Source organism: Pelecanus crispus, chromosome 12 (assembly GCF_030463565.1).
Source record: "Pelecanus crispus isolate bPelCri1 chromosome 12, bPelCri1.pri, whole genome shotgun sequence".
NCBI classification, from domain to species: Eukaryota; Metazoa; Chordata; class Aves; order Pelecaniformes; family Pelecanidae; genus Pelecanus; species Pelecanus crispus.
This window is the reverse complement of record NC_134654.1, coordinates 9,498,144-9,519,793: the sequence shown is the minus strand read 5'-3', so window position 1 is coordinate 9,519,793 and position 21,650 is coordinate 9,498,144. Positions and strand designations below refer to the sequence as shown.

At 40.2% G+C, this 21,650-nt stretch overlaps 1 protein-coding gene across 2 annotated transcripts in view; it reads left to right on the top strand.

Moving 5' to 3' along the window:
* ANKFY1 (ankyrin repeat and FYVE domain containing 1) overlaps positions 1-21,452 on the top strand; it is a 33,653-nt gene extending 12,201 nt beyond the window's left edge. For both annotated transcript variants that reach the window (XM_075720303.1, XM_075720304.1), the window contains 19 exons: positions 800-965; positions 3,116-3,320; positions 4,090-4,158; positions 4,910-5,109; positions 5,539-5,636; positions 6,038-6,260; positions 7,238-7,336; positions 9,076-9,229; positions 10,210-10,378; positions 11,585-11,703; positions 12,052-12,208; positions 13,443-13,643; positions 14,662-14,838; positions 15,271-15,418; positions 15,678-15,768; positions 16,103-16,227; positions 16,446-16,592; positions 17,099-17,189; positions 17,918-21,452. In XM_075720303.1, the coding sequence (XP_075576418.1) occupies positions 800-965; positions 3,116-3,320; positions 4,090-4,158; positions 4,910-5,109; positions 5,539-5,636; positions 6,038-6,260; positions 7,238-7,336; positions 9,076-9,229; positions 10,210-10,378; positions 11,585-11,703; positions 12,052-12,208; positions 13,443-13,643; positions 14,662-14,838; positions 15,271-15,418; positions 15,678-15,768; positions 16,103-16,227; positions 16,446-16,592; positions 17,099-17,189; positions 17,918-18,050 (2,772 nt within the window). In that variant the 3' untranslated portion in view covers positions 18,051-21,452. The remainder of the gene's footprint in view (positions 1-799; positions 966-3,115; positions 3,321-4,089; positions 4,159-4,909; positions 5,110-5,538; positions 5,637-6,037; positions 6,261-7,237; positions 7,337-9,075; positions 9,230-10,209; positions 10,379-11,584; positions 11,704-12,051; positions 12,209-13,442; positions 13,644-14,661; positions 14,839-15,270; positions 15,419-15,677; positions 15,769-16,102; positions 16,228-16,445; positions 16,593-17,098; positions 17,190-17,917) is intronic.
* Positions 21,453-21,650: the final 198 nt, after the last annotated feature.

The window sequence follows — 21,650 nt, the reverse complement described above, 5'->3', positions numbered from 1 at the left end:
TTGCCATAGCTACTTCTATGTATGTAATGGAGTTCTAGCAGTAAAGGCTCCATAAAGACATAATTACAAGTGTTATGAATCACTTCTGAAAACATCTTGCGTGCAACAGATTGTATCTAATAAAATCCAATACTTGATACTGCTATGCACATTTAAAGTTGAATGGTATAATAGTCAACTTTGCTGCTTTATGGCAGTTCAGTAAGCATCATTTCTTTTGAACAAACGCTTTTCCTCTTCTGTTGAATGTTTGAAGTAACAGGTATTTGTTCTTTTTGGATGAACACTCTAAAAAAACTAGCAAATAAGTAGTCCCCCAACAAGGGGGACAGAAGCAGCATTCAAGTATTAATTATTATGAATTATTCAACTAGTCCTTTAAGAGGCCTCAAGTCCTAGTTGGAAGCTGGGACTGTAGTAGTACTTAGCACCCTTAGGTGCTAATCCAATTGGGATTCAAGGTATCTTAAAGGAATAATTGAATAATTCTTCCTAGTACTATGTTGAATATGCCTATATAGGCAGCATCTTCTAAGAGCGTACTAGTCATGCTTCCTGTGAGTTAAACAAGGCTTGCAAACAGAAATCCTGTTTTCTCATTGAACGGCCTTCTGGGTGGACTTGCATGTGGTGATGCTAGTCTGATTGTTTTCTTGTGTAAGATGCACTTACCTAAATGCAACACTAGCATTTTGCTTAAGGTCTAACATTGCGGCAGTTGGAAGAGGCTGTTAAAATATTATATTGGGCTGGTGAGCATACCTCTAACTAATGTCAATTGACTGAATTTGTGTTGTAGCTTCCTGGGAAGCTCAATGAATTGGATCACAATGGAGATCTTGCTTTGGATCTAGCCCTTGCCCAAAGACTGGAGAGTATTGCAACTACACTGGTCAACCACAAGGCTGATGTAGATAGGGCAGACAAGAAAGGCTGGAGTCTATTACATAAAGCCATCCAAAGAGGTAAGTAAATAGGATATGAAGCCTTGTTAACTTGCAGTTGTTCACAGTGTGGAATATATATTCCAAAGTCTATTCCTGTGTCACTTTGTAGTTGACACTTCAACTGGAAAACTGTAGTCAAGGATGAACTTTGTCCTATTTCTTTTTTTAAACTTAAAAACAACTCTTATTTGGGATCTGAAAGATAGCCTGCTGGCTGGTGAGCTAAACTTATATTCCATGACATCCGGAAGCAATCTAGTAGAGTATTGTCTGCTAAAGGAAGAAATGTAGGGAGATACTGAGAATATTCTAATTTGACAACACAGTGTCCTTCTGACAAATAGTTGAATTGAGCATGACAGTCTAGTCACAAATAACGATGAAGCCTTTTTCTAGACCAGGGTTGAATGCCGCATATGCTTCTTTACGATTACAGTTAACAGCAAGGGTCCTTGTTACTGGATAGCTGTTTTAGGGGAGGAAAAACTGGCTGGAGGAAGATGAGGAGCAGGCAGCAGTGTTTCTGTGCCGTCTGAATATCTTCAAAGCTCTGGTGAATAGCAGCATAGTTATCAGAGTGGAGTCTGAGTACAACTACATGATTATCTTGAGCTGTTCTCCACTCTAAAGTGGAAAATGCATCTTATGAGACCTGGAGCACAATAGGACCTGGTTGCTGTGGCCACAGTACTCTGAAAGCTTTGGAGCAGCAGCATCTTGGCCTATGGCCAAAGTCTGGTAGAAAATCTGTAGTGAGTGCCTCATGCTACTAGTTGTCTGCAATGATATCTTTGGCAGCTCTGTTCCAGAAAGCCAAGCACAACAGGAACCTTACTTGTGACTGGACCTCATGGGTATTGTAGTGCTACAAATTAAAAGTATAAGCTTATTTTTAACAGCAAGCTCTTTTGGACTCTTAAAAGTAGTTTAAGCTTTGTGAGCTCAAAATGCAGCTCCCGTCTTCTTCCTTTAATCTCCTACGTATCTAAACAGGGTAATGCTGGTGTCTGATCCTGTGAATGAAACCTCAGCAGCAGAAGTAGGAGACCTTCTAGGTGTAGGTCAGTGTTATGATGGCTGCAGCCCTACAAAGCACTAGAAAGATTGCAGCAGGCTGTTCTTCATACTTAATACTAGGATTTGTCCTCTAGTTCTAATGTCTGCTTTCAGTCTAAGCTAGAGCTCTGAGAGTGAATGCTTGCTTCTCAGTAACCAAAGCTTCAGTGAATTAATCGCTGTTAACAATCACACATTCTGGAAATGGAGCTAAAGCAAATTGTCTGAACTTGCCACATCCACATGATTATTCTTATTTCTTATGATAACTGGAGAGTGGGGGAATGTCAGATATGAGAATCAGAAAATGGGATTTTGGTTTTTGCTGGCAGAGATAATGCAGCAATTATATTACTTATACAGGTGAACAGTTGTCTTTGTTCTCCAGTCTTGCATTCAGGACAAGCAACTTGTGAATATGTCTATTCAAAGTAGTCTCTGGAGTCAGGGGAATTAGTATTACCCTGAAGTCATTCTCTGCATCTTGGTGTTTCAAGTCCAAGGTTTCATGTACTGAAGTGGGCCTAAGTTCTGACTTCTGAGAAGCTCTCAAGAGGGAGTTCTTAGGAATGCTGTATATGGTGGGTCCTAACTGTGGAAGCCCTTACCCTATATATAATGGGGCTTAAACTTTCAAGAGCAAAGGCTGTGGCTTTGCTTGTTTATGTAGCAGTACTGAACAGATGATGACTAACTTGAACTACACACTTTTGACTGATGCCCTGGAGTAATACCTTTTCTTCAAAAACTACTTGTATGTTTAGTCTCACAATTTGTCCAGTTGTGCATTAAAACAGCAATGGATTTGTCTTGATAGAGGAACTAGCAAACTCACTATCACCATGGCAAGTAAACTAGTGTATGAATTTGGGTTGCACGTAACCTCTGGGCAAAACACTTTTTCCACGGGGTTGTTATGAAATATTTTAATCCTGACTTTGCAATGAAGTGTTCTTGAAGTTATCTATTGCTAAGGCATTCTAAGAGTGGACAGTTGTATTGGAATGACTGTATGGTATAGAGGGAAATCATGTGTACCCATTTTCTGGACTTGTATAAAGTATATAGTGTTCCAGTATATCCATAAATAACCTTATTTTGTTTCACAAAAGGAGATAAATTTGCTGCAAACTTTCTCATTAAAAATGGTGCCCGTGTGAATGCTGCTACACTGGGAGACCAGGAGACTCCTCTGCACCTTGTGGCATCATACAGCCCCAAGAAGCATTTGCCAGATGTCATGGCAGAGATGGCACAGATAGCAGAGTCCCTCTTACAGGCAGGAGCCAATCCAAATATGCAAGACAACAAAGGAAGGTAAATAATGGGTGAAGGAAAGCCTGTTGCCAGTTTAACAGATAATACTGTAGTGATTAGATGCAGCCCATTAAGAGCCTGCTCAGGTCTGTCAGCAAAGCACAGGTGATAGTGGAAGCAGGAAAGGTGAATTCATTAATCCGGTTTGAGACCTGTGGGTAGCACTCAGAGTGGAAAGCTGCACAGGCTGAGTAGTACCCTGTCATGACTAAGCCTAGCTATAGAAGGCTGAGGTGAGTTGATTGTGTTGGAACACATGGTGCACAATTAACTTGGCTTTATTGAATCACTGGACAGTAAAGCAAGCAAACTAAGATGACAAATAGTATGCCTGAAAGGTACTTCTCTTTGAAGTTGTCCGTGAAACTGAAATTATCTCAAAGAGCCAGTATCTGCAGTGTGTTTATCTGAAGTGTAGGGCCTGTAAACTGCTTTACAGGTTAGGTTGGGCTGGCAAACAAGTACATAAAATGATATAGAAGATTTGGAGTATATCAGCTACTCAGTTCTGATAGGTCAAGCTCTTCTGCTTTTTTCCTTGAAGGTTAGCTCTTACATTAGTGTAAAGAGTTGCTTACTACTGAATTAATTGGAATCATGTCCACTAAAAGAGTAGATTGTTCTTTCTTTCAAGATGTGCTTGTGCCCTTCTCCTAAAAGCAGAGACAAAAGTTCACCCCATAAATCTGTAGGACATGTTGGTGACCGTGGACAAAATCTTAAGCATCTCACTTATTACTAATGTAACTGTATGTTGCTCCAATTGCAGGACCCCATTACATGTGTCAATTGTGGTCAGGAATGAACCTGTATTCAGTCAGCTTCTCCAGTGCAAACAGTAAGTCTCACCTAAATGTAAAATACATTGAGGTTACCTTGTACAGTGAAGGTATGAAAACTGGTCTAACAACTCTTCTATACCTTTTTGCCTCATTATAAGGCTAGCAATAGGCTTGGGATGTAAAAGTGTAAAGGCTTGGCATAACTTAAGATGCCAGAACAATGCCAGAAGCCAAGTAAAGTTTCTCCCCTACTGTAAAGAGGAATCAAACTGCCTCTTGGTTTTTTTTTTTTTTTTCAAAGGGGGCTAGGTGAAATAATGAAGCGGTAAGTTCATTTGTAGTGGAGCCAAAAGGAGTCATAAGACTCTTAAAATGTCTGAATACGTTCTTGAGATCAATTTGGGTGCTGCTTAAAGCTAATACAGGTGACTTCTTAAGGTGATGAAGCAGAATACTTCATTTGACTCATTTCTTTGTAGTTGAATCTGCAGTTCTTGTATACAGTTGTATAGCCAAATACAAGACGATTTGCCTCTTCGTTACGTTTAGTGGGAGCCCAAATCTACCAGGGCTACACTTCTAGGAGCAATGAGCTTAAATCTAGTAGTCACTAAGAGGTGTCTTGCTTGTGTCGGAGTAGTCACAAATTATCTGAAGTAACTGGCACTACAGTAGGCTTCTTGGCAAGCAAAAGTTGTCATTGAGGTATTAGATAAACTAGTACAGCTGTTCAGACACTTGAAACTTAAGCTGCATTGGGGACCACTTCTTAAGGTATAAATTGGGGAACATAACTCTTATTTTTAGACTAGACTTGGAGCTGAAGGATCATGAAGGAAGCACAGCTCTGTGGCTTGCAGTTCAGTATATCACTGTATCGTCTGATCAGTCTGTAAACCCTTTTGAGGATGCCCCTGTTGTAAATGGAACCTCATTTGATGAGAACAGTTTTGCAGCAAGGCTGATCCAACGAGGCAGCAATACAGATGCTCCAGACACAGTAACAGGTAAAAAAGAGGTTTGTATTTCTGTGACAGTGGAAGGCTTGTAAGTTAATTGCTTAATGCTAACTGCACTCTGAGGAGCTGAGCGAGGTTTAAACAGCATTTGCTGCATAATAAATGGTGGGTGGTAGTAGCTTTACCCAGAGTTGAAACACTGACAGGTCCCAAGCTGAGCTTGACTGGCAGGAAGTGACAGAAAATCTGGACTCCTTGCCCAGTCCTAACATCCTCTTTGCAGTTTCAAAATGTGTAATTGCTAAATGGTAGTGCATGTGACAGCCCAGCATTGCAAGGGGACTACTAGTAGGTAGGATTTTCCTTGTTGGCTTCAAATTTTAATGCTGTAAGGTAGTGGGGAAGGTGCTGGCACACTTGTTAGTATCAAAATGTGGTTGGAATAGCACTCTAACAGTCTTCATGGTTTTTCTTTAGGAAACTGCTTGCTTCAGAGGGCAGCTGGTGCAGGAAATGAGGCAGCTTCTCTCTTCCTAGCAACTCATGGAGCAAAAGTCAACCACCAAAACAAATGGGTAAAAGCAAAAACTTAGCCTGTAGTCTGAAAGTTTTCTTTATTTCTCATCAGAAGCAGAGATCTCTCGTTGCTAACCGTAGCTTAAAGCAAGTTGGAATGTCTGCTGAGCCTTTTGCATGTTTTCAGATGTTTATTAGCGATCAGACAACTGTTGCATTCTCATGGCACTCTTCTCACAGCATCACCTGTTGTTAACATGCTTTTAACACTTCCTTCGGTGCCTGTTGTAATAAAGTCCTTAATATAGGCTAACTTCTGTAGTTTGAAAGTCCTAAGGAGCTTCAGCTACTAGGAGAACAAGATCTTCATAACAATTCTTGTGGGCATAGTAATTTAAAAGCTACTTCTCTTCTGGGTTTCACGTCTCAAGCTCTTAACCTAGTACTCTGTTTATGAAAGGGAGAAACACCACTGCATACAGCCTGTAGGCATGGCCTAGCAAACCTGACAGCAGAACTTCTTCAACAAGGAGCCAATCCAAACATCCAGACAGCAGAAGCAGTGCTTGGTCAGAAGGATGCATCTTCTCCAGCAGCAGAGAATGTTTATCTGCAAACTCCCCTTCACATGGCTATTGCTTACAATCACCCAGATGTGGTGTCAGTCATCCTGGAACAAAAAGGTAGTTTTTTTTTTCTGGTTCAGACTGTATTGATGCTGTAGTGGATCAGTGTGTCAAGATGGCATCTAAACTGTGTTTTGACAAGCTACTAATAAAGCATGTCTTCCTGTAAATATTGTTTAAGTAGAGCAATTAATAAGACTGTCTAAACGTAGTCTTAAACTCAAATCACCTGCTTGTTAAGACTAGCAAAATTAATTTGCCCATAAATCTTGCTAAATTCTCCACTGTAGATAATAGACTTGAACACTTAGCCCCAGGTTGTGTTCTAGCTGTGCAACTGAGATCCCACTGTTTTTTCCCGTCAAAGCATTTGGTTCGGGTAAATGCTGGAATCAAATATGGATAAAGGCATCTTTCTGTGGTGAGACTTCTTCCTCCCTCAACTCTTTCAGTAAGAAGATTTTGTACAGGGTAATGCTAGTATTGTAGTAGAGTTGAGATTTGAGTACTGAAATACTGGCATATGACCGTTTATTAAATGCTACTCGTTCAGCTTCTCCTTTCTAGCAGCAGGATAGGAGTTTGACAGCTGAAGCAAGGCCTATTTTTGTCTCCTACCATAAGTGGCATTTAGAGGGAGTAGATGAATTGGGGAGAATATCCTCCATCCCAGGGAGCTGAGAAGGAGGGATGCTGCCACCACCTTGCAGTACAGCCTCCACTCTTCATTCTTAGAACTTTATATGCCACTCTATTTGGAAATGGAGGTAGAAAGGGGGTAGGTTAAGTATCTTAGCTAGAAAGTTGAAATTTTTTTTTAGTTTAAGTATTAAAATTAGGTGGTAGTGGCAATACTACCTGAATCCTAAGCAATATCACATCTGGGAAACCGAGGGTACTGTGCTCAGATATTTCAAACTAACTGCTAAAGGAACAGCCCACTTCAAAACGTGACATTGCTACTCCTGCAGCTTTCAATGTGTGACTGCATGTCAAGTACAAGAATGCTCTAATTCCTTATGCTGTTTTTCTAGCTAATGCTCTTCATGCTACCAACAACTTGCAAATTATTCCTGACTTCAGTCTAAAGGACTCAAGAGATCAGACTGTGCTGGGATTGGCTCTTTGGACAGGTATGTGCCTTCAAAACAAGATGAGAATTTACAAAGATATGTGAATATATGAGAATAATGCTGATAACACACTGATGTTTCAGGTGTTGCTAAGCAGTGCTTATGCTAGTCAAGGACTTTTCAGCTTCTCATTACCCTACCAGCAAGAAGCTGGGAGGGGGCACAGCCGGGATACTTGACCCAAACTGGCCAAAGGGCTGTTCCATACCATATGACGTCATGCTCAGTGTATAAGCTGTGGGGAGTTGGCTCGGGGGCAGCAATTGCTGCTCGGGGACTGGCTGGGCATCGGTTGGTGGGTGGTGGGCAACTGCATCATGCATCACTTGCTTTGTATATTATTATTACTCTATTACTTTATTTCAATTAGTAAACTGTTCTTATCTCAACCCACGAGTGTTCTCACTTTTATTCTTCTGATTCTCTCCCACATCCCACCCAGGGCAGGGGGAGTGAGTGGCTGTGTGGTGCTTAGTTGCTGGCTGGGGTTAAACCAGGACAGGGAGCTATGATGTGGATAAGATTTTTGAATTTTTTTTTTTTTAAAAGACAAATCAGCAGGTGTGTGTTCATGTCCTGGCTTGTGCTGCTAGTGAGAAGCTGTCAAGGAGAGTTTTAGATGATTCTTCAGCTTCTCATACTGAGTGTTCACATCTGACTTACTGATAGATTTCTAGCCCTACAGCTTCCTTTGTTCATTAGCAGGTAGCCTGGAGCCTCTTGCCCACAACTGTACTTGCAGTTCTGTGGAGTTGTTCCACTGTGAACTCCCTGGTGGTTTTCATATCAGATCACCATGTTGTCTGTTCATGGTTAACTCTGTTTTAGATGCTAGTTAATACAGTAATGCTGGCCTTTACAAAGGGAAGGTGAGCTACTTTAAGAAGCTATTAAGGGGAATGGATCTTGAAATACTGATTAAGAAGATGCTTTCTTATCTGATGTGGAAGGGAGTGGTTTGGGGAAAACTAGATATTTTTGTCTGCAGCCAAGTGACTTTTGAACAGTATCAGGACACTGTCAAAAGAAAAGAGGTGGTGTGGTCACTAGTGAATTAATTTAAGTATGGTCCTACTGAGCTGGAAATAGCAGCTGTATGGGGGATGACTACTCATACTCTGGACTTAAGAGATGAGGCAGAATGCTTAGTGATGTTGCTCTGTACATGAGTGCTAGGTGTCATCCATATGTAACAAACATCTTTACTGTCCACACTTTTTGCTTTCCTTTCCAGTGAAAGGAAACCAAAATGTAGCTTTCTCTCTACCGTTGCCCTTATCTGCTTCCAAGATAAAGGAGGAGGAACTAAGCTATACTTCTAATACATTCAAGGGAATAGCTTATGAATGTAAGACCAAAGTTAATATGTTTTTTGGAGAAAAGTCTAAAGTGATACAAAGGATTAGGGTAGGTATGGTTAAGGAGGACTCTACATTTAGGTTGGCAGAACTAATGGGAAAGCTCTGCTGTATACCAGACCACATCTTCTGTCTTTAAGCAAAACTAAAAGGACTCAGTAATCAATATTCAGTAAGTCTGTAAATGAATATTGAAGCTGGGTAGAGTCCCGAGTTGGTTTAGCTTGTGTACATAAAGTTTAATAGGCTCTACCATTGATTCAGTGCATCTCTTACTGTAACTACTGAAAATTGAAAGGCTGAAGCTTTATTAATCTTTTGATCTTCAGTGTGTCTTTTATAGAACTGAAGGTAGAATACTAATGAGCTTTAACTCTCTAGGCATGCACACAATAGCGGCTCAGCTGCTTGGATCTGGGGCGTCCATCAATGACACAATGTCAGACGGACAGACTCTACTACATACAGCAATACAGAGACAAGACAGTAAGAGTGCACTCTTTCTGCTGGAACATCAGGCAGATATAAATGTCAGGTAAGAACTGAAACACAACTCAACTGGATATGTATTTAGGAGCGGGTAGTGATGATTGCCTTTATATAATGGCTTGAAGTTGTTTTCAAATCATGATTTGTGCATAGTTATGCATTTGGTGCTTTTTGTGGCACTATTATGGCTGAGGAATTACCTATGTGAACTTGGACCTACAGATAGCTCCATTGGTCAGTACCTCCTCTTGAGACTGCAGAGGGAGGTGCCACTTAATTCTGGGTAGAACAGAATCTGCTCTAACAGACTCTCAAGTCCTAGAGATATGGTACTGAACTTCTGTAGTCTTGTCTATTTGCCAGCTTGTTGGAGCTGCATGTTTTCTTAATCAGATGTAGCTCCATGTTTTCTACCATCTAAACTAATTAGATGTAGCTCCAGCAACAAGATTCTGATAGAACTTGCCTCCTGACTATCTCCTAGACAAGTTGATATTAGACTGAACAAAACATTTATCTGCTTACGTGACTGACAGGCTGTCTTTGAAATTTGGTGAGCTATACTGTAATGAATGTCATGGGTACAAACTGCCTAATACTGCTGTTCTAACTGCAGGGTTTTTTAATAGTTGGTATTTCTGACTGTTGCTTGAAGTGTTACCACAGTGCAGACAAAGCTGTTCACTTCTGTGGCAGTAGGCTTGCTCTGAAGGAACTCTGTTCAAATAATGGCTACACTTAAGGAAATGACAGCATCTCTAAGCTAAGAACACTAACATGCTTTTCAAACTTCAGAAATCAATCACTTGCTACTAAAGTGGGGGGTGGGGTGGGGGAGAAAGGTAAACTACATACCTGTGATGAAAAACTAATATGGTGCATTTGCTTGGCTGTAGAGATACAGTCTTACCACAGCAAAAATACACACATGAGGAGATAATTCTTGGCTTTGCTAATAAACTACTGTAACATGAGGCCTAACTTTATAATGCAGTAGTAACACACTTCAAACTGTACCTATTACAGAACACAGGATGGAGAGACTGCCTTACAGCTAGCTATAAAAAACCAGCTCCCTCTTGTGGTTGATGCTATTTGTACCAGGGGAGCAGACATGTCTGTGCCAGATGAGAAAGGAAATCCTCCTTTATGGCTTGCCTTAGAAAATAACCTGGAAGACATTGCATCAACTCTGGTAAGACTGTCAGTTGACTTAATTTAGTCTCACTTTTGTGCATCTTGCTAGCAACAAAGGGCTCATCAGCAAAAACAAACTCAGTGCATGAAAAGAACAGAGTAGTTCTATATCACTATCTAACTTCTAGAGGTTTTTCTTCACCAGAAGTTCATTTTTCTTGGGAAATCTTGTATAAACACTGTAGTCTGCATAGCCAAATACCTTGCAGCCACTGTAATAAAAGTGTAGAATATGCTATCTGGATTCCTGATTCTGGAAGGAGTAAGGATCTACTAAAAACATCAGTCTGTAGCATGCCAGACTTGTGTAATGATAGGCTTCCTGAATAAAATTGAACACCCATATATATGCTTTAGAGTATGCGCTGTTTTTATTGCATCATAAAGTTACATCAAGAAGGCCTTTAAAGGCTTATATTTACTTACTTTCAGGCATAGGTGATCCAGCAGGAGATTTCTTAGGACGCATAAGTAGACCTCTTTATGTCTCCTTTGTAAGGGAGTTACTTGAAAGCTTTGTCTTTGATATCCAGTTATTGTCTATTAGACACAGCTATTTAAAAGCTGTGCTGATGAGCTCAGAAATACATCTTGTAACTGTACTTGACCATTTGTGCTGTACTGGATAAGAATCTTTATGGAATCAGCACTGAAACTATATATGTATAAACTTTGTAAATAGTTTGTAAAGTGGAGTGGAACAAGTCTTAAGTGCCATATTGCTAGAGTAAGTAGTTATGTAGTAGAAGAATACAAATAATAGAAATACAGTTCCTGGGGGGAGGGGGAACCTACTCTGTTTAGCTGAATGCATAGGAAAGCAAGTAAATGGGCCAGACTTCCAAAGGCAGTGTCTGCTGTTGCTACCCGACTTGCTTTAGGTGTTTGTCATGCTGAAAGTGAGGTAACTGTTACCCAGACTGGCTTAAGACCTCTCTATTCAGAGTATATGAATGAATATCTGACTTGTTAGTAAACACTACCTAATTAAGTATTACATAATGGACCAATAAAATATGTGTCCAGAAGACATTAAAGTAGCTTTCTGAAATACAATGACTGTCACAAGAATAGATAAGGTATCTCAGATTCTATCTCTAAGGGATAATGTTTGAGAAGCATTAGTCAAGGACTGTATAAAGTAGTAGGAGCCTGCTGGAGACATAAAAAAAACTTCATTGCTTCATTGTGCTTCTCCTTCCAGGTTAGGCATGGCTGTGATTCAACCTGTTGGGGGTCAGGACCAAGTGGCTGCTTGCAAACTCTTCTTCATAGAGCTATTGATGAAAACAGTGAACAAATAGCATGCTTTCTTATTCGCAGGTCAGACCCCCTTCTAAAATACAAACTTTCTAATGTGCATGTACATATTTTTGTGGCATAAATTAACTCAATGCTATGTTGAGGCAGTAACAGGTATGTGCTTCATTAGACTTTTGGTGGGTGGATGGCACTTATGGAAGTCTGACTAATCTTAAAGACACGTTCTGTTACCTATATTAGTATCATGTTCTTGATGACAAGAGTCAAACTAAAACCAGGAACTTGTGCTTACGTAGAATGCATCAGCACTTGCTGGATCAGCTCTTGCAAGCTTTTTTCTGACCCTTATCTGGAACAGTTTAAATCTGCATTAAACATAATAAATTGACTGTATTGTGTTTGTTTTAGTGGTTGTGATGTGAATAGTCCCAGAAAGCCAGGCCCGAATGGAGAAGGAGAAGAGGAAGCTCATGATGGACAGACACCCCTACACTTGGCAGCCTGCTGGGGACTAGAAGAGGTGATCCAGTGCCTTTTGGAGTTTGGTGCCAATGTCAATGCTCAGGTATGTAGAGAAATTGTGCACAATTTCTTTGAAGTTGATTCTTTGCCTCTAATGTAGTGAAAACAATCTTCCTTCTAAGCTGTGTATTTTGCTTGATAGGAAAAAGGACATCCTTCTATTATGACTGAGCCAATGTGATGATTGGCTGCAGTTCTGCTTTCTTTCCTGTCCCTTGTTACCAGATCTAGTGCTTATCTGCCCGTATAATGAATTAATTCAGGAAGCTATACTGAAGGAACATGATGATACAGAAAACATTTTGCAGTGTTCATTTTCTGATGTAATGATTGGAATTCAACTCTTCTGTCCCTAGTGTGAATTGAAAGGCAGGAGCAGGGCTGTATTCTGCTGCAATTAATAATTAGATCAGCCATAGTGTAAAACTACAGAATGCTGTACTTTGTTTGGGAAGTGTCTTCTGTTACTGAGTAAACTGAGGTGATGTAACTGTGAGTTACACTTCATTTTTGATTACACAGGAATTCTCAAACAGAAGCTTGACAAATAGCAACAAAAGAAATTAATGTGTAATGTTTTGAGGTCATGATGCTATTGCAAGTGATATCAAAATGAATGACAGAACACATAGTCACAAAGCAGCCAAGGCTGTAAAACTGCTGCTTGATACAGACAAGTGATTAAACACCTTATTTGAATTTGCTACACTTTAGTACACTGTTTGCATAACAAATATGCCTGATGCTGTTATAGTTTCAATGAGGGAACTTCCCAGTGTTTAGCTTCCAGAAAACTTAGCACTAGTGCCTGAGAGTCAAGCTAGGGAAATACCTGTAGTGCTGAATCCATGGAAGTGATACTCCAGGTTTGTTTACTGTAGTCTGTACATTGTTCTTTCAGATAAAAATCAAATTCTACAAATTGTTAATACTATAAAGTATTAACATCAAATACTTCAAACTGGTATTAGTTTGAAAGCATTCTCTTGGAATGCTTGGCTATAGTCTTGAATGCTCATCTCTGTCCCCAAAACGTTTGACTACATGGGAAGTGTTACTCTGAGCTGCTTAAATGGCTATATAGCACAGGATTGAGGTCAACCTATTTGGAGAAACAAATACCAATTTGCTTCACTTACACTGTGGATTTGAGCTCCCACAGCAACTGTTTGGTGTCCCAGCCAAAGGCTGAGGAAAGTTCCTCTACTTTTCAGGGTTAGGGAAGGATTTGCGTATTCCTGAGTCTTCGTATAACAGACTTCCTGGTTTCCTTCTAGGATGCAGAAGGAAGAACTCCAATCCATGTTGCCATTAGCAACCAACATAATGTTATCATTCAGCTTATGATTTCACATCCAGATATTAAGCTAAATGTACGTGACAGGCAAGGAATGACTCCCTTTGCATGTGCTATGACATATAAAAATAACAAAGCAGCTGAAGCAATTTTGAAGAGGGAACCAGGAGCTGCTGAACAGGTAAGCTGGGAGTATTCAAAGCATGCTGGTTGTCTTATTGCACTAGTCTGTGGTAACAGGTATTCCACAAGCAAATTCTGCTTTATCCTTTTGTGGCTTTACATGCAATGACGTTTGCCAGGTGCTAGTTTTCTGTAGCAGGATTTATTAGGAAACTGTAGGTGTGTATGTGCTATGTGTGAGTAAGAACATCAAGGGTTAGTGTCTCATCAAACCTTAGCTCATTTTGTCAGTACTAAATTGAGGAACAGGCATATGTGTGTATGTATAAGGAGAAAGTTTAACTCTACTCTTGTCTTGTGCTGGACTAGTATGAAAATAATCTATTACCTAGCTTTCCTAAAGCTATCCAAAATAGAAACCCTGACCTAAAATAACTGAATAATAGACATTATGCTGCACTGCTGAACTATAAAACCTCCAACTGTATCTTCAGGCTTCTGGTGTGACACTTCAGGCAGCTGTTCAGGAGTTTCTTCCTACTCTATGTAAGTTTAATTACTAGTAAAATGTTTTGAGTGCTTAGTGAGCTCTTGTAATATATCTAAAACATGGTTACATTACAGCCAGTTCTAAATATGCTTTGCATCAGTGTGTCAAGATTGCATGTTGCTTCCTTCTCAGGTGTTAACTGTGAGATTGACTGAAGTTTGTTTCATTTAACTGAGTTGATAATTAACTGCTGCTCAGTACTTACTACAACAGCTGTTAATATTTTGTCTGTCCTAATACTCTCCAGTGTGTGATCAAGAAATTACAAGGTTATGAAGTAGAAATACAGTAGTCTGAAGCAGACTAGAGTGAGCAGTTGCAGCTGGTAATTTCTCAGTTCAGTTTATTTGATAGATGTGACTATCAAATAAAGTCTCTAATGTACAGCAGTGAAAGGAACGAGGCTCTACAGTTCACCTCAAGTAGAGGGAGCCAGTATCTCTTGGTGAAAATATGTCTTTCTGCATAGCAATTTGCTGTTCTGCAGAAATAATGGATTTCATTTTGCATGCCCTTTCTGCCACAGGTGGATAATAAAGGTCGGAATTTCCTACATGTAGCTGTTCAGAACTCAGACATTGAGAGTGTGCTGTTCCTGATAAGCGTACAGGCTAATGTAAACTCTCGGGTCCAGGATGCCTCCAAACTAACACCGCTCCATCTGGCTGTACAAGCTGGCTCGGAGATCATTGTGCGTAATCTGGTATGTACTGGAGAGTTGTTTTTCCTCTAATTAAAAATGCACATTCTTCCTTAATGCACGTTGCCTCTAGGCTGGAGAAGTCAGCTGAAGGTGACACCACTTTTTCTGAAACAGAACTCAGACTTGCATAAAGTTCCCTTAGCTTGTACTGTTAGTTGGGCTGCATCAGTAGCCTTTGTATGAGCTCGTTTGATTGGCAGCAATCACTAGGTAGTGTGGCTTACTTTAAAGGAAGAACCTTACCTTGCACTTTCTGCAGATTTGAACATGAACACAAGTTGCAGCAGCTCAGTAATGGTAGCACTTTATATATGCTGGAGGCCTAGAAGTATCTTTGTGCAGTGGAGTCTTGTGTGCTTTATTCACAGAAATAAACTGTTGGCTAATAGCCCTGAAAACATCTTTGAACATATTCCTTCTGCATCTTGACAGCTGCTTGCAGGTGCCCAGGTGAATGAACTGACTAAGCATCGTCAGACTGCTCTTCACTTGGCAGCACAGCAAGATTTGCCCACAATTTGTTCAGTCCTTCTGGAGAATGGAGTAGACTTTGCAGCTGTAGATGAAAATGGAAATAATGGTAAACTTCTGAAGTTCTACAAGTAGACGTAAACACTTCAGTAGGTCTGTTAATGATATCTTCTAGTGGTAGAGATAGCCCACAGAATGGGCTCATTCTTCAGAGGTGAAGAAGAATGAAAGTCCAAGAAATCAAAGCTGGTGGAAGGAGTTTTGGAGAGGGAACGTGGGGGGAAGTGGGAGGGCTTGGTTTTGTCAGGCTGTAATTCTTGCTGACACTAACGACTTCAGATTCTTGAAGCTTCTCTTTTACTTTTCAGCTCTTCATCTAGCAGTGATGCATGGCCGTCTAAACAATATCCGGGTCCTCCTCACAGAGTGCAATGTAGATGCAGAAGCCTTTAATATTAGGTAATTAGAATAGTCTTAACAGACTAAAAGAACCACAATCTATTTTAGAATATGTGCTGGTATGACTAGATTAAAAAACCCAAAGATTTTGCTTGGATTATAGTATTTCTACACTAATTTTACAGTGAAGTGTGCAGAGCATGCTGTGTCTAAATTGTGTGGAAATTATGTATACCAAGAAAAGGAAGTTAAAGTAGGCAGTTGCGTATGATATACTGAGTTACTTAGGTGTAGCATTGTTTAAGTCTGAACCAAACTTGAAAACGAGGCTTGTTGGATGAGTAACTGTAGTAGCAAGCAGACTTTGATCAGGGCAACGAACTCTTTTCCCCAGAGGCCAGTCACCAATGCATATTTTGGGACAATATGGGAAAGATAATGCAGCAGCCATCTGTGACCTTTTCTTGGAGTGTATGCCAGAATACCCTCTAGACAAACCTGATGCTGAAGGAAACACAGGTGGGTGAGATTCAACAACTATTAAACATGAAAGTTACTCAAGTTGTACTAATGGTATGTCACCTTTTAAAGCTCGAATAATTGGCAGTAGTGTGTTAAATACAGTAAGGTGCAAACATTATACAGAAACTTAAAAGAACTAAAGATTCTACTCCGGACTGAGTGTAACACAAGACCTACTACTCTTAGCAAGGAAGTGTGTGGCTTTTATCTTTCAGTGCTCCTGTTGGCTTACATGAAGGGAAATGCTAACTTGTGTCGTGCCATAGTGAGAGCTGGGGCTCGTCTTGGAGTTAACAATAATCAAGGAGTCAATATCTTCAACTACCAAGTTGCTACAAAACAGCTTCTCTTTAGACTGCTGGGTAAGTACTACTTGCTACAGTTGGAAAGTGTTTTTTAGCTTACGCTTCTGAGATACTTTGGTGGAGGAAAGAACTCTGGACATCTGACTTAAATGACAGTAATTCCAGAGGGGCTGAACTTCTGAATATTCTACTACTTTAAATGGGATATAAAAATACGAATTTTTCACATGATCAACTGAAAAGTTGCACAGTGCAGACCTGTCAAACTTAAATACTACTTTTTCTGGAAGGATAGACATGGAGACTCCTGGCTGGTGTCGTAGGCTAATGTAGCTTAAAACCTAGATACTGCTTTTTAATTTGTGCTGTATAGTCGTGTGGATAATGTGAAGTTGATGAAAGCAACTATACATTGTCTGTAAACAAGACTGCAGCTACTGCAAGAGTAGCAAGAGTAGTTAAATCAATTATACTGGATGCAACTGGAAAACGCCTCCTTAATGTTACAGTGTACTCAAGAGGTGTCTGAGCCCATTTTGCCTTTACATCTTTGCCTCTAACAGATATGCTGACAAAAGAACCTCCCTGGTGTGATGGCTCCAACTGCTATGAATGCACTGCCAAATTTGGAGTCACGACAAGAAAGCATCACTGGTAATATGACACATCTTGTTGTGCTTACAAGGAAATGGATTCATCTTCCAAATGTAGCTAGGCTTGTTCCTTCTGGTGGTTTAGGAAACTTCCATGGTAACGTAGGTGTATAACCAGTAATCCAGCTGAAACATTACACCCTGTCGTAGATCAGTAACTTGTGGTCTGACTAAAATCATATCTTAAGCAGTTTGTGCGCTTAATATTCTGATTTGTTGGAAGTGAGAAATCATGTAAAAGTTCCAGTAGTGAAACAGAGGATTTAGATGCCTGCTTTCAGTAGTGGGGCTGACTTGCTCCGAAACAGGTGACAGATTTGGGCAGCCACTGCCAGCTTAGGTTACGGGTGCTATTTGTAATGTGGAAATGACTGAAGATGCTGGTATGAGTTGCCTTTTCTTAACTAGTCTGAACTTCTACAAAATATGCTGGGTTAGATGGGTGTTAAGCTAAGATTTTTCTCTTAGCGCAGTGTTCCAGAGAAACTACACATGCATCAGTTGAAGTAGTACTAGGTGACTGACTAGTACAGAAGTAGCATGTGTTTTTTGGCATTAGCATTGAATTATTTCATGAGAGATATCGGAGGATACAAGAAAAATGTAGCATTTCAGTTGCTACTGTACTTTTTTAGTGATACTATCATTGATAAAGAATATCAAATGCTATCAACCCTGGTGTTCACTGTGAGTGAATTCACTTTTCTCCCACCCCTCTTCTACCAACAGCCGACACTGTGGACGCCTGCTCTGCCATAAGTGCTCAACAAAGGAGATTCCTATCATAAAATTTGATCTGAACAAGCCAGTTCGAGTTTGCAACATATGCTTTGATGTCCTGACTCTGGGAGGAGTCTCCTAGTATGCTGTGGAAGTAAAGGGATTCCCAGTCAGTGCTCCTGACAGCAGCTCTGCTTACAAGCCCTCTGGATAGGGAAGAGAAGGCCTATACATGTCTTCTGCAATAGACTGAACTAATTAAGGACCCTGTTATGATATATTCTGGTATAAATGACCGTTGTATGACTGTAAATGTATTGGGCTGTGATAGACTTCACTAGGAATTCAAGTGGATCGTTGAAACCAAGCGACAAAAGAATTTAGACCCTCTTCTAGTTGCAGTGGGGTATGGAAGCTAAAATTGTTAGGCTGATGTTTGAATTGACATAAAACAGGTCTGTCCTTGACATGGTGCTTTGCACTGAGCAACTCTGTTAAGTCCTGTGGCTTTCAGGCTGCTCAGTAGAGAATGCATTACGTTTCAGGGTAACCAGGTATCTTTCTTTGCTTTGTCTTAAAGATAAATGTTCCCTTTCTCTAGAGAAGACTTCTTGTGAAGCTAGACTGAGCTGTGGAAACCGCTGTTCATTTCAAGAAACTCTTCAAAAATGGGGGTAGTTCTAAGCATAGCTCAAGAATTGTGGCCTTACAACAGAAAGCTTTACAACATCTGATGCAAAGCAGTCAGAAGTGCAGATCCACATCTTGATGCCTCCTCAGTAAATGTCTCATTAGCATTATTAGCATGTTCAAGAGAAGTGCAAGATTGTTTTAGCCTGTAAATGCTCTTGCTTATACCTGCTAGAGCTGTCAAAGTCTACTTTGTTGCACTTTCATATTTACGTTGCTAGTCCTTCCAATTCATGAAACGTGAGTGTGCTGAAAGGCCTAGGCATATGCTAAATGGAGAAACACTAAAACTGGTTAAGTAGTCTTAACTCGCAATACAGCAATAAATGCTGAAGTGCATTATGAATCCCATGAGGGAGAGTAGCACTTTCCTTTGGTTTAAAGACCCTGGTTAACTGCTGCAGGAGAGTCGGTAGCGCTACCAGTGTAGAATGTGCTGCACCTCTAGACGTAAGTTTGGGTCCATTTTCAGCAGGATTGCTGGTGAGTGGGAGTGTATTTGGAGGCTTCCTATTAACATTAAGCCTCTGGCCTTGAGGGAAGGATTCTGAACTGGCAGTGCAGTACCAGGCATTTGGATTAAGCTGCAGTATTTTAATCTAAGCTGGTTGTGCTCTCTTAAACATGCTGAATCTGTAAAAGTCCAACACCACAATGTGCAGGTAAACAGGAAAGTACTTTGCTGATAGACAAGGCTATGATTTGCTGGGCAAAGACTTTAGTCAGGAAAAAACGCGTACTTAAGCAAAACTACATGCCATGTTAAGGCTGTTTTCATCCCAAGAGATGAACCTAGTTTAGACTCAGTTCAGCATTCCTCATCTCTACTCCATGGACTGGTGTTTATTTATTTAATGACTGTTACTTCCAGTGTACAGCATGGACAAGTTGGTGACACATTGCCCTGTTTGGAATAGTGACTTCTCAGTCTTAGAGTAAGATGAGACGATAAACCAGACTGCTGCTTTTATGGGAGACTTGCTTGAGGTTTTTCTCAAACTTGTACAAGGATGGGAGAGGGTGTAATTGCTGACACTTGCACAATGAATTTCACATCAAGTCTCACTTGATCTGCACTTTGATCTTCCAATATGCATATATCATAACTGGAATCTCACCCTTGTAACACTAGAGAAGAATAATGGATGATAATACAAATTTGCCTCCATGTTTAATGTTGTCTGTGGTCACATTCCAACAGAATGCCCTGGGTAACACAACTGGTCTCTAACAGAGTTACTAATACAAATGGTGCATCTCTGGCATAATATTCTAGGTGAATGAGGTGGAAAGTAATGGTGTCTGAAGCATTTAACTGCAAGCTACAGTTTGGTTTTTTGGGTGAAATAGATGATGGAAAACATTGTACTTCTAGTCCATTGCTTTCTGATGTTTCAGAATATCACTGGTTGCAAGGCCCTAGCAGTGAAAGATAATGATGGAGAGAAAGTGCATTTGGTGATAGTCTTGACTGTAGTGTATCCCATGATAACATGTTGACTTCCTTCTTGGTTTGGAGCTGCAGTACTGTGGAGTGGTTAAGTGTGTGCTCAGAATACTGAAAGATAGTGGTAGAAGAGTGTTCTTCCAAGGCCACAGCCTATAGGCTTCAACTTAATTGGAAAACTGCACAACATGTAATTGCTAAAGCATTTAAACATCACTTTCAGTGACTTCTCTGATGAAAGCAGCAAGAGAACAGGGAGCTCGGTTCTAACAGAATAAGCAACCTTTTAAATGATGAAAAATGTTGATCTTAAGTTCAGCTTAACTGAATGGCAAGTTTAAGGCTGGCTACTTGCTCTTTTTAAAAGTATAATATTAATTATAACTGCCTGAAACCCTGGGAAACCATAAGTCATGCTCCTAGTTTGCTTTTTACAGCCAATATTGCATCAGCTTGCTTTCTCACTGAAGTCTGAAAGGAAGGCTTATCAGTAACCTTAAATGTACAGCCTGAAGTGTTCATTAAATTTTAAAAGCAACTAAATTCAGCAAATCTGATCATTTTAAAGTGCCTTTGAGACAGTTTCCTTCCAGCCAACTCTAAATAGCTTTCTGCCAGAGTTAAAGGGGAAAGCTCACAACTTGAACCAAAACCCAAGTTAGCTGTCTTCTAGCTCTTCAACTAAAGAGGTTGGCCCCACCAAACAACTGGTGAGGCTCGGTTCTTTATGCACTCTGCCTAGTATTGGTCTGAACTCTCAGACCTCTGAGATTTTTTGGGGAGTTTTGCTGGCAATGCTCCACTGCAGGGCACAAATGTGAATGGAGGCACTTGGTAATGTAGTAGTGGTCAACGCACTTCTAACTCCATAAACAACTGCTCTTCCTTTTTGTAGCATACTACAGTTGTGACCAAAAACCCCACCCCTCTTACCCCTGCTGTCTTTAAGTGGTATCTATTAACTTGAGTCTCAAGTCTGCCAAGCATTGAACAAAAGGGTAAATATAAAAATAACTTTTGTCCCTGGGAAGTGATGCTGTCAAACCAGGCTTCAGGCACTTCAGGGCTGCATGGGAAGTCTGTGGTGGTTCATACTGTAGTTTTTTGTTCTTAGACTGGATTCCTTTTGATTGCAGTCATCCAGCACTCTTACACAAACACAAAATGTAGTCTGGCTTGAGTTTTAATTTGTGTATCTGAAAAAGGTGTAGTCACCACTTCACACCAAGTGCAGTAAGAATGTTAGTGTTGAAGGTACTAACAGAGCATAGCAAGATGCTGGCTAAAAGCTGACAGATGCCTTAATGACTTCCTGTGCTGGAGATAAATGGCTTGTACAACTCTTTGTAGTGCTTATACATTAACATGTAACAATGTGGGAGGCCAAGGCTGGATTTTTTTTTTTTTTTTTTTTTTTTTTTTTGTAGATCAAATGTTAATAGGCAAGTCCTCTCTTTCCTGAGACCAGCGGAGTTGGGTACTGCAGCAGACTCATCTCTAGAAAAATCAAAGCTTGTATGAGGGACAAAAATAACTCTGAACCTTCTAATACCCTCTGTGAAATAGAAAAGGAAGTCTTAGAACAATGGCATTTTATCTGCAACA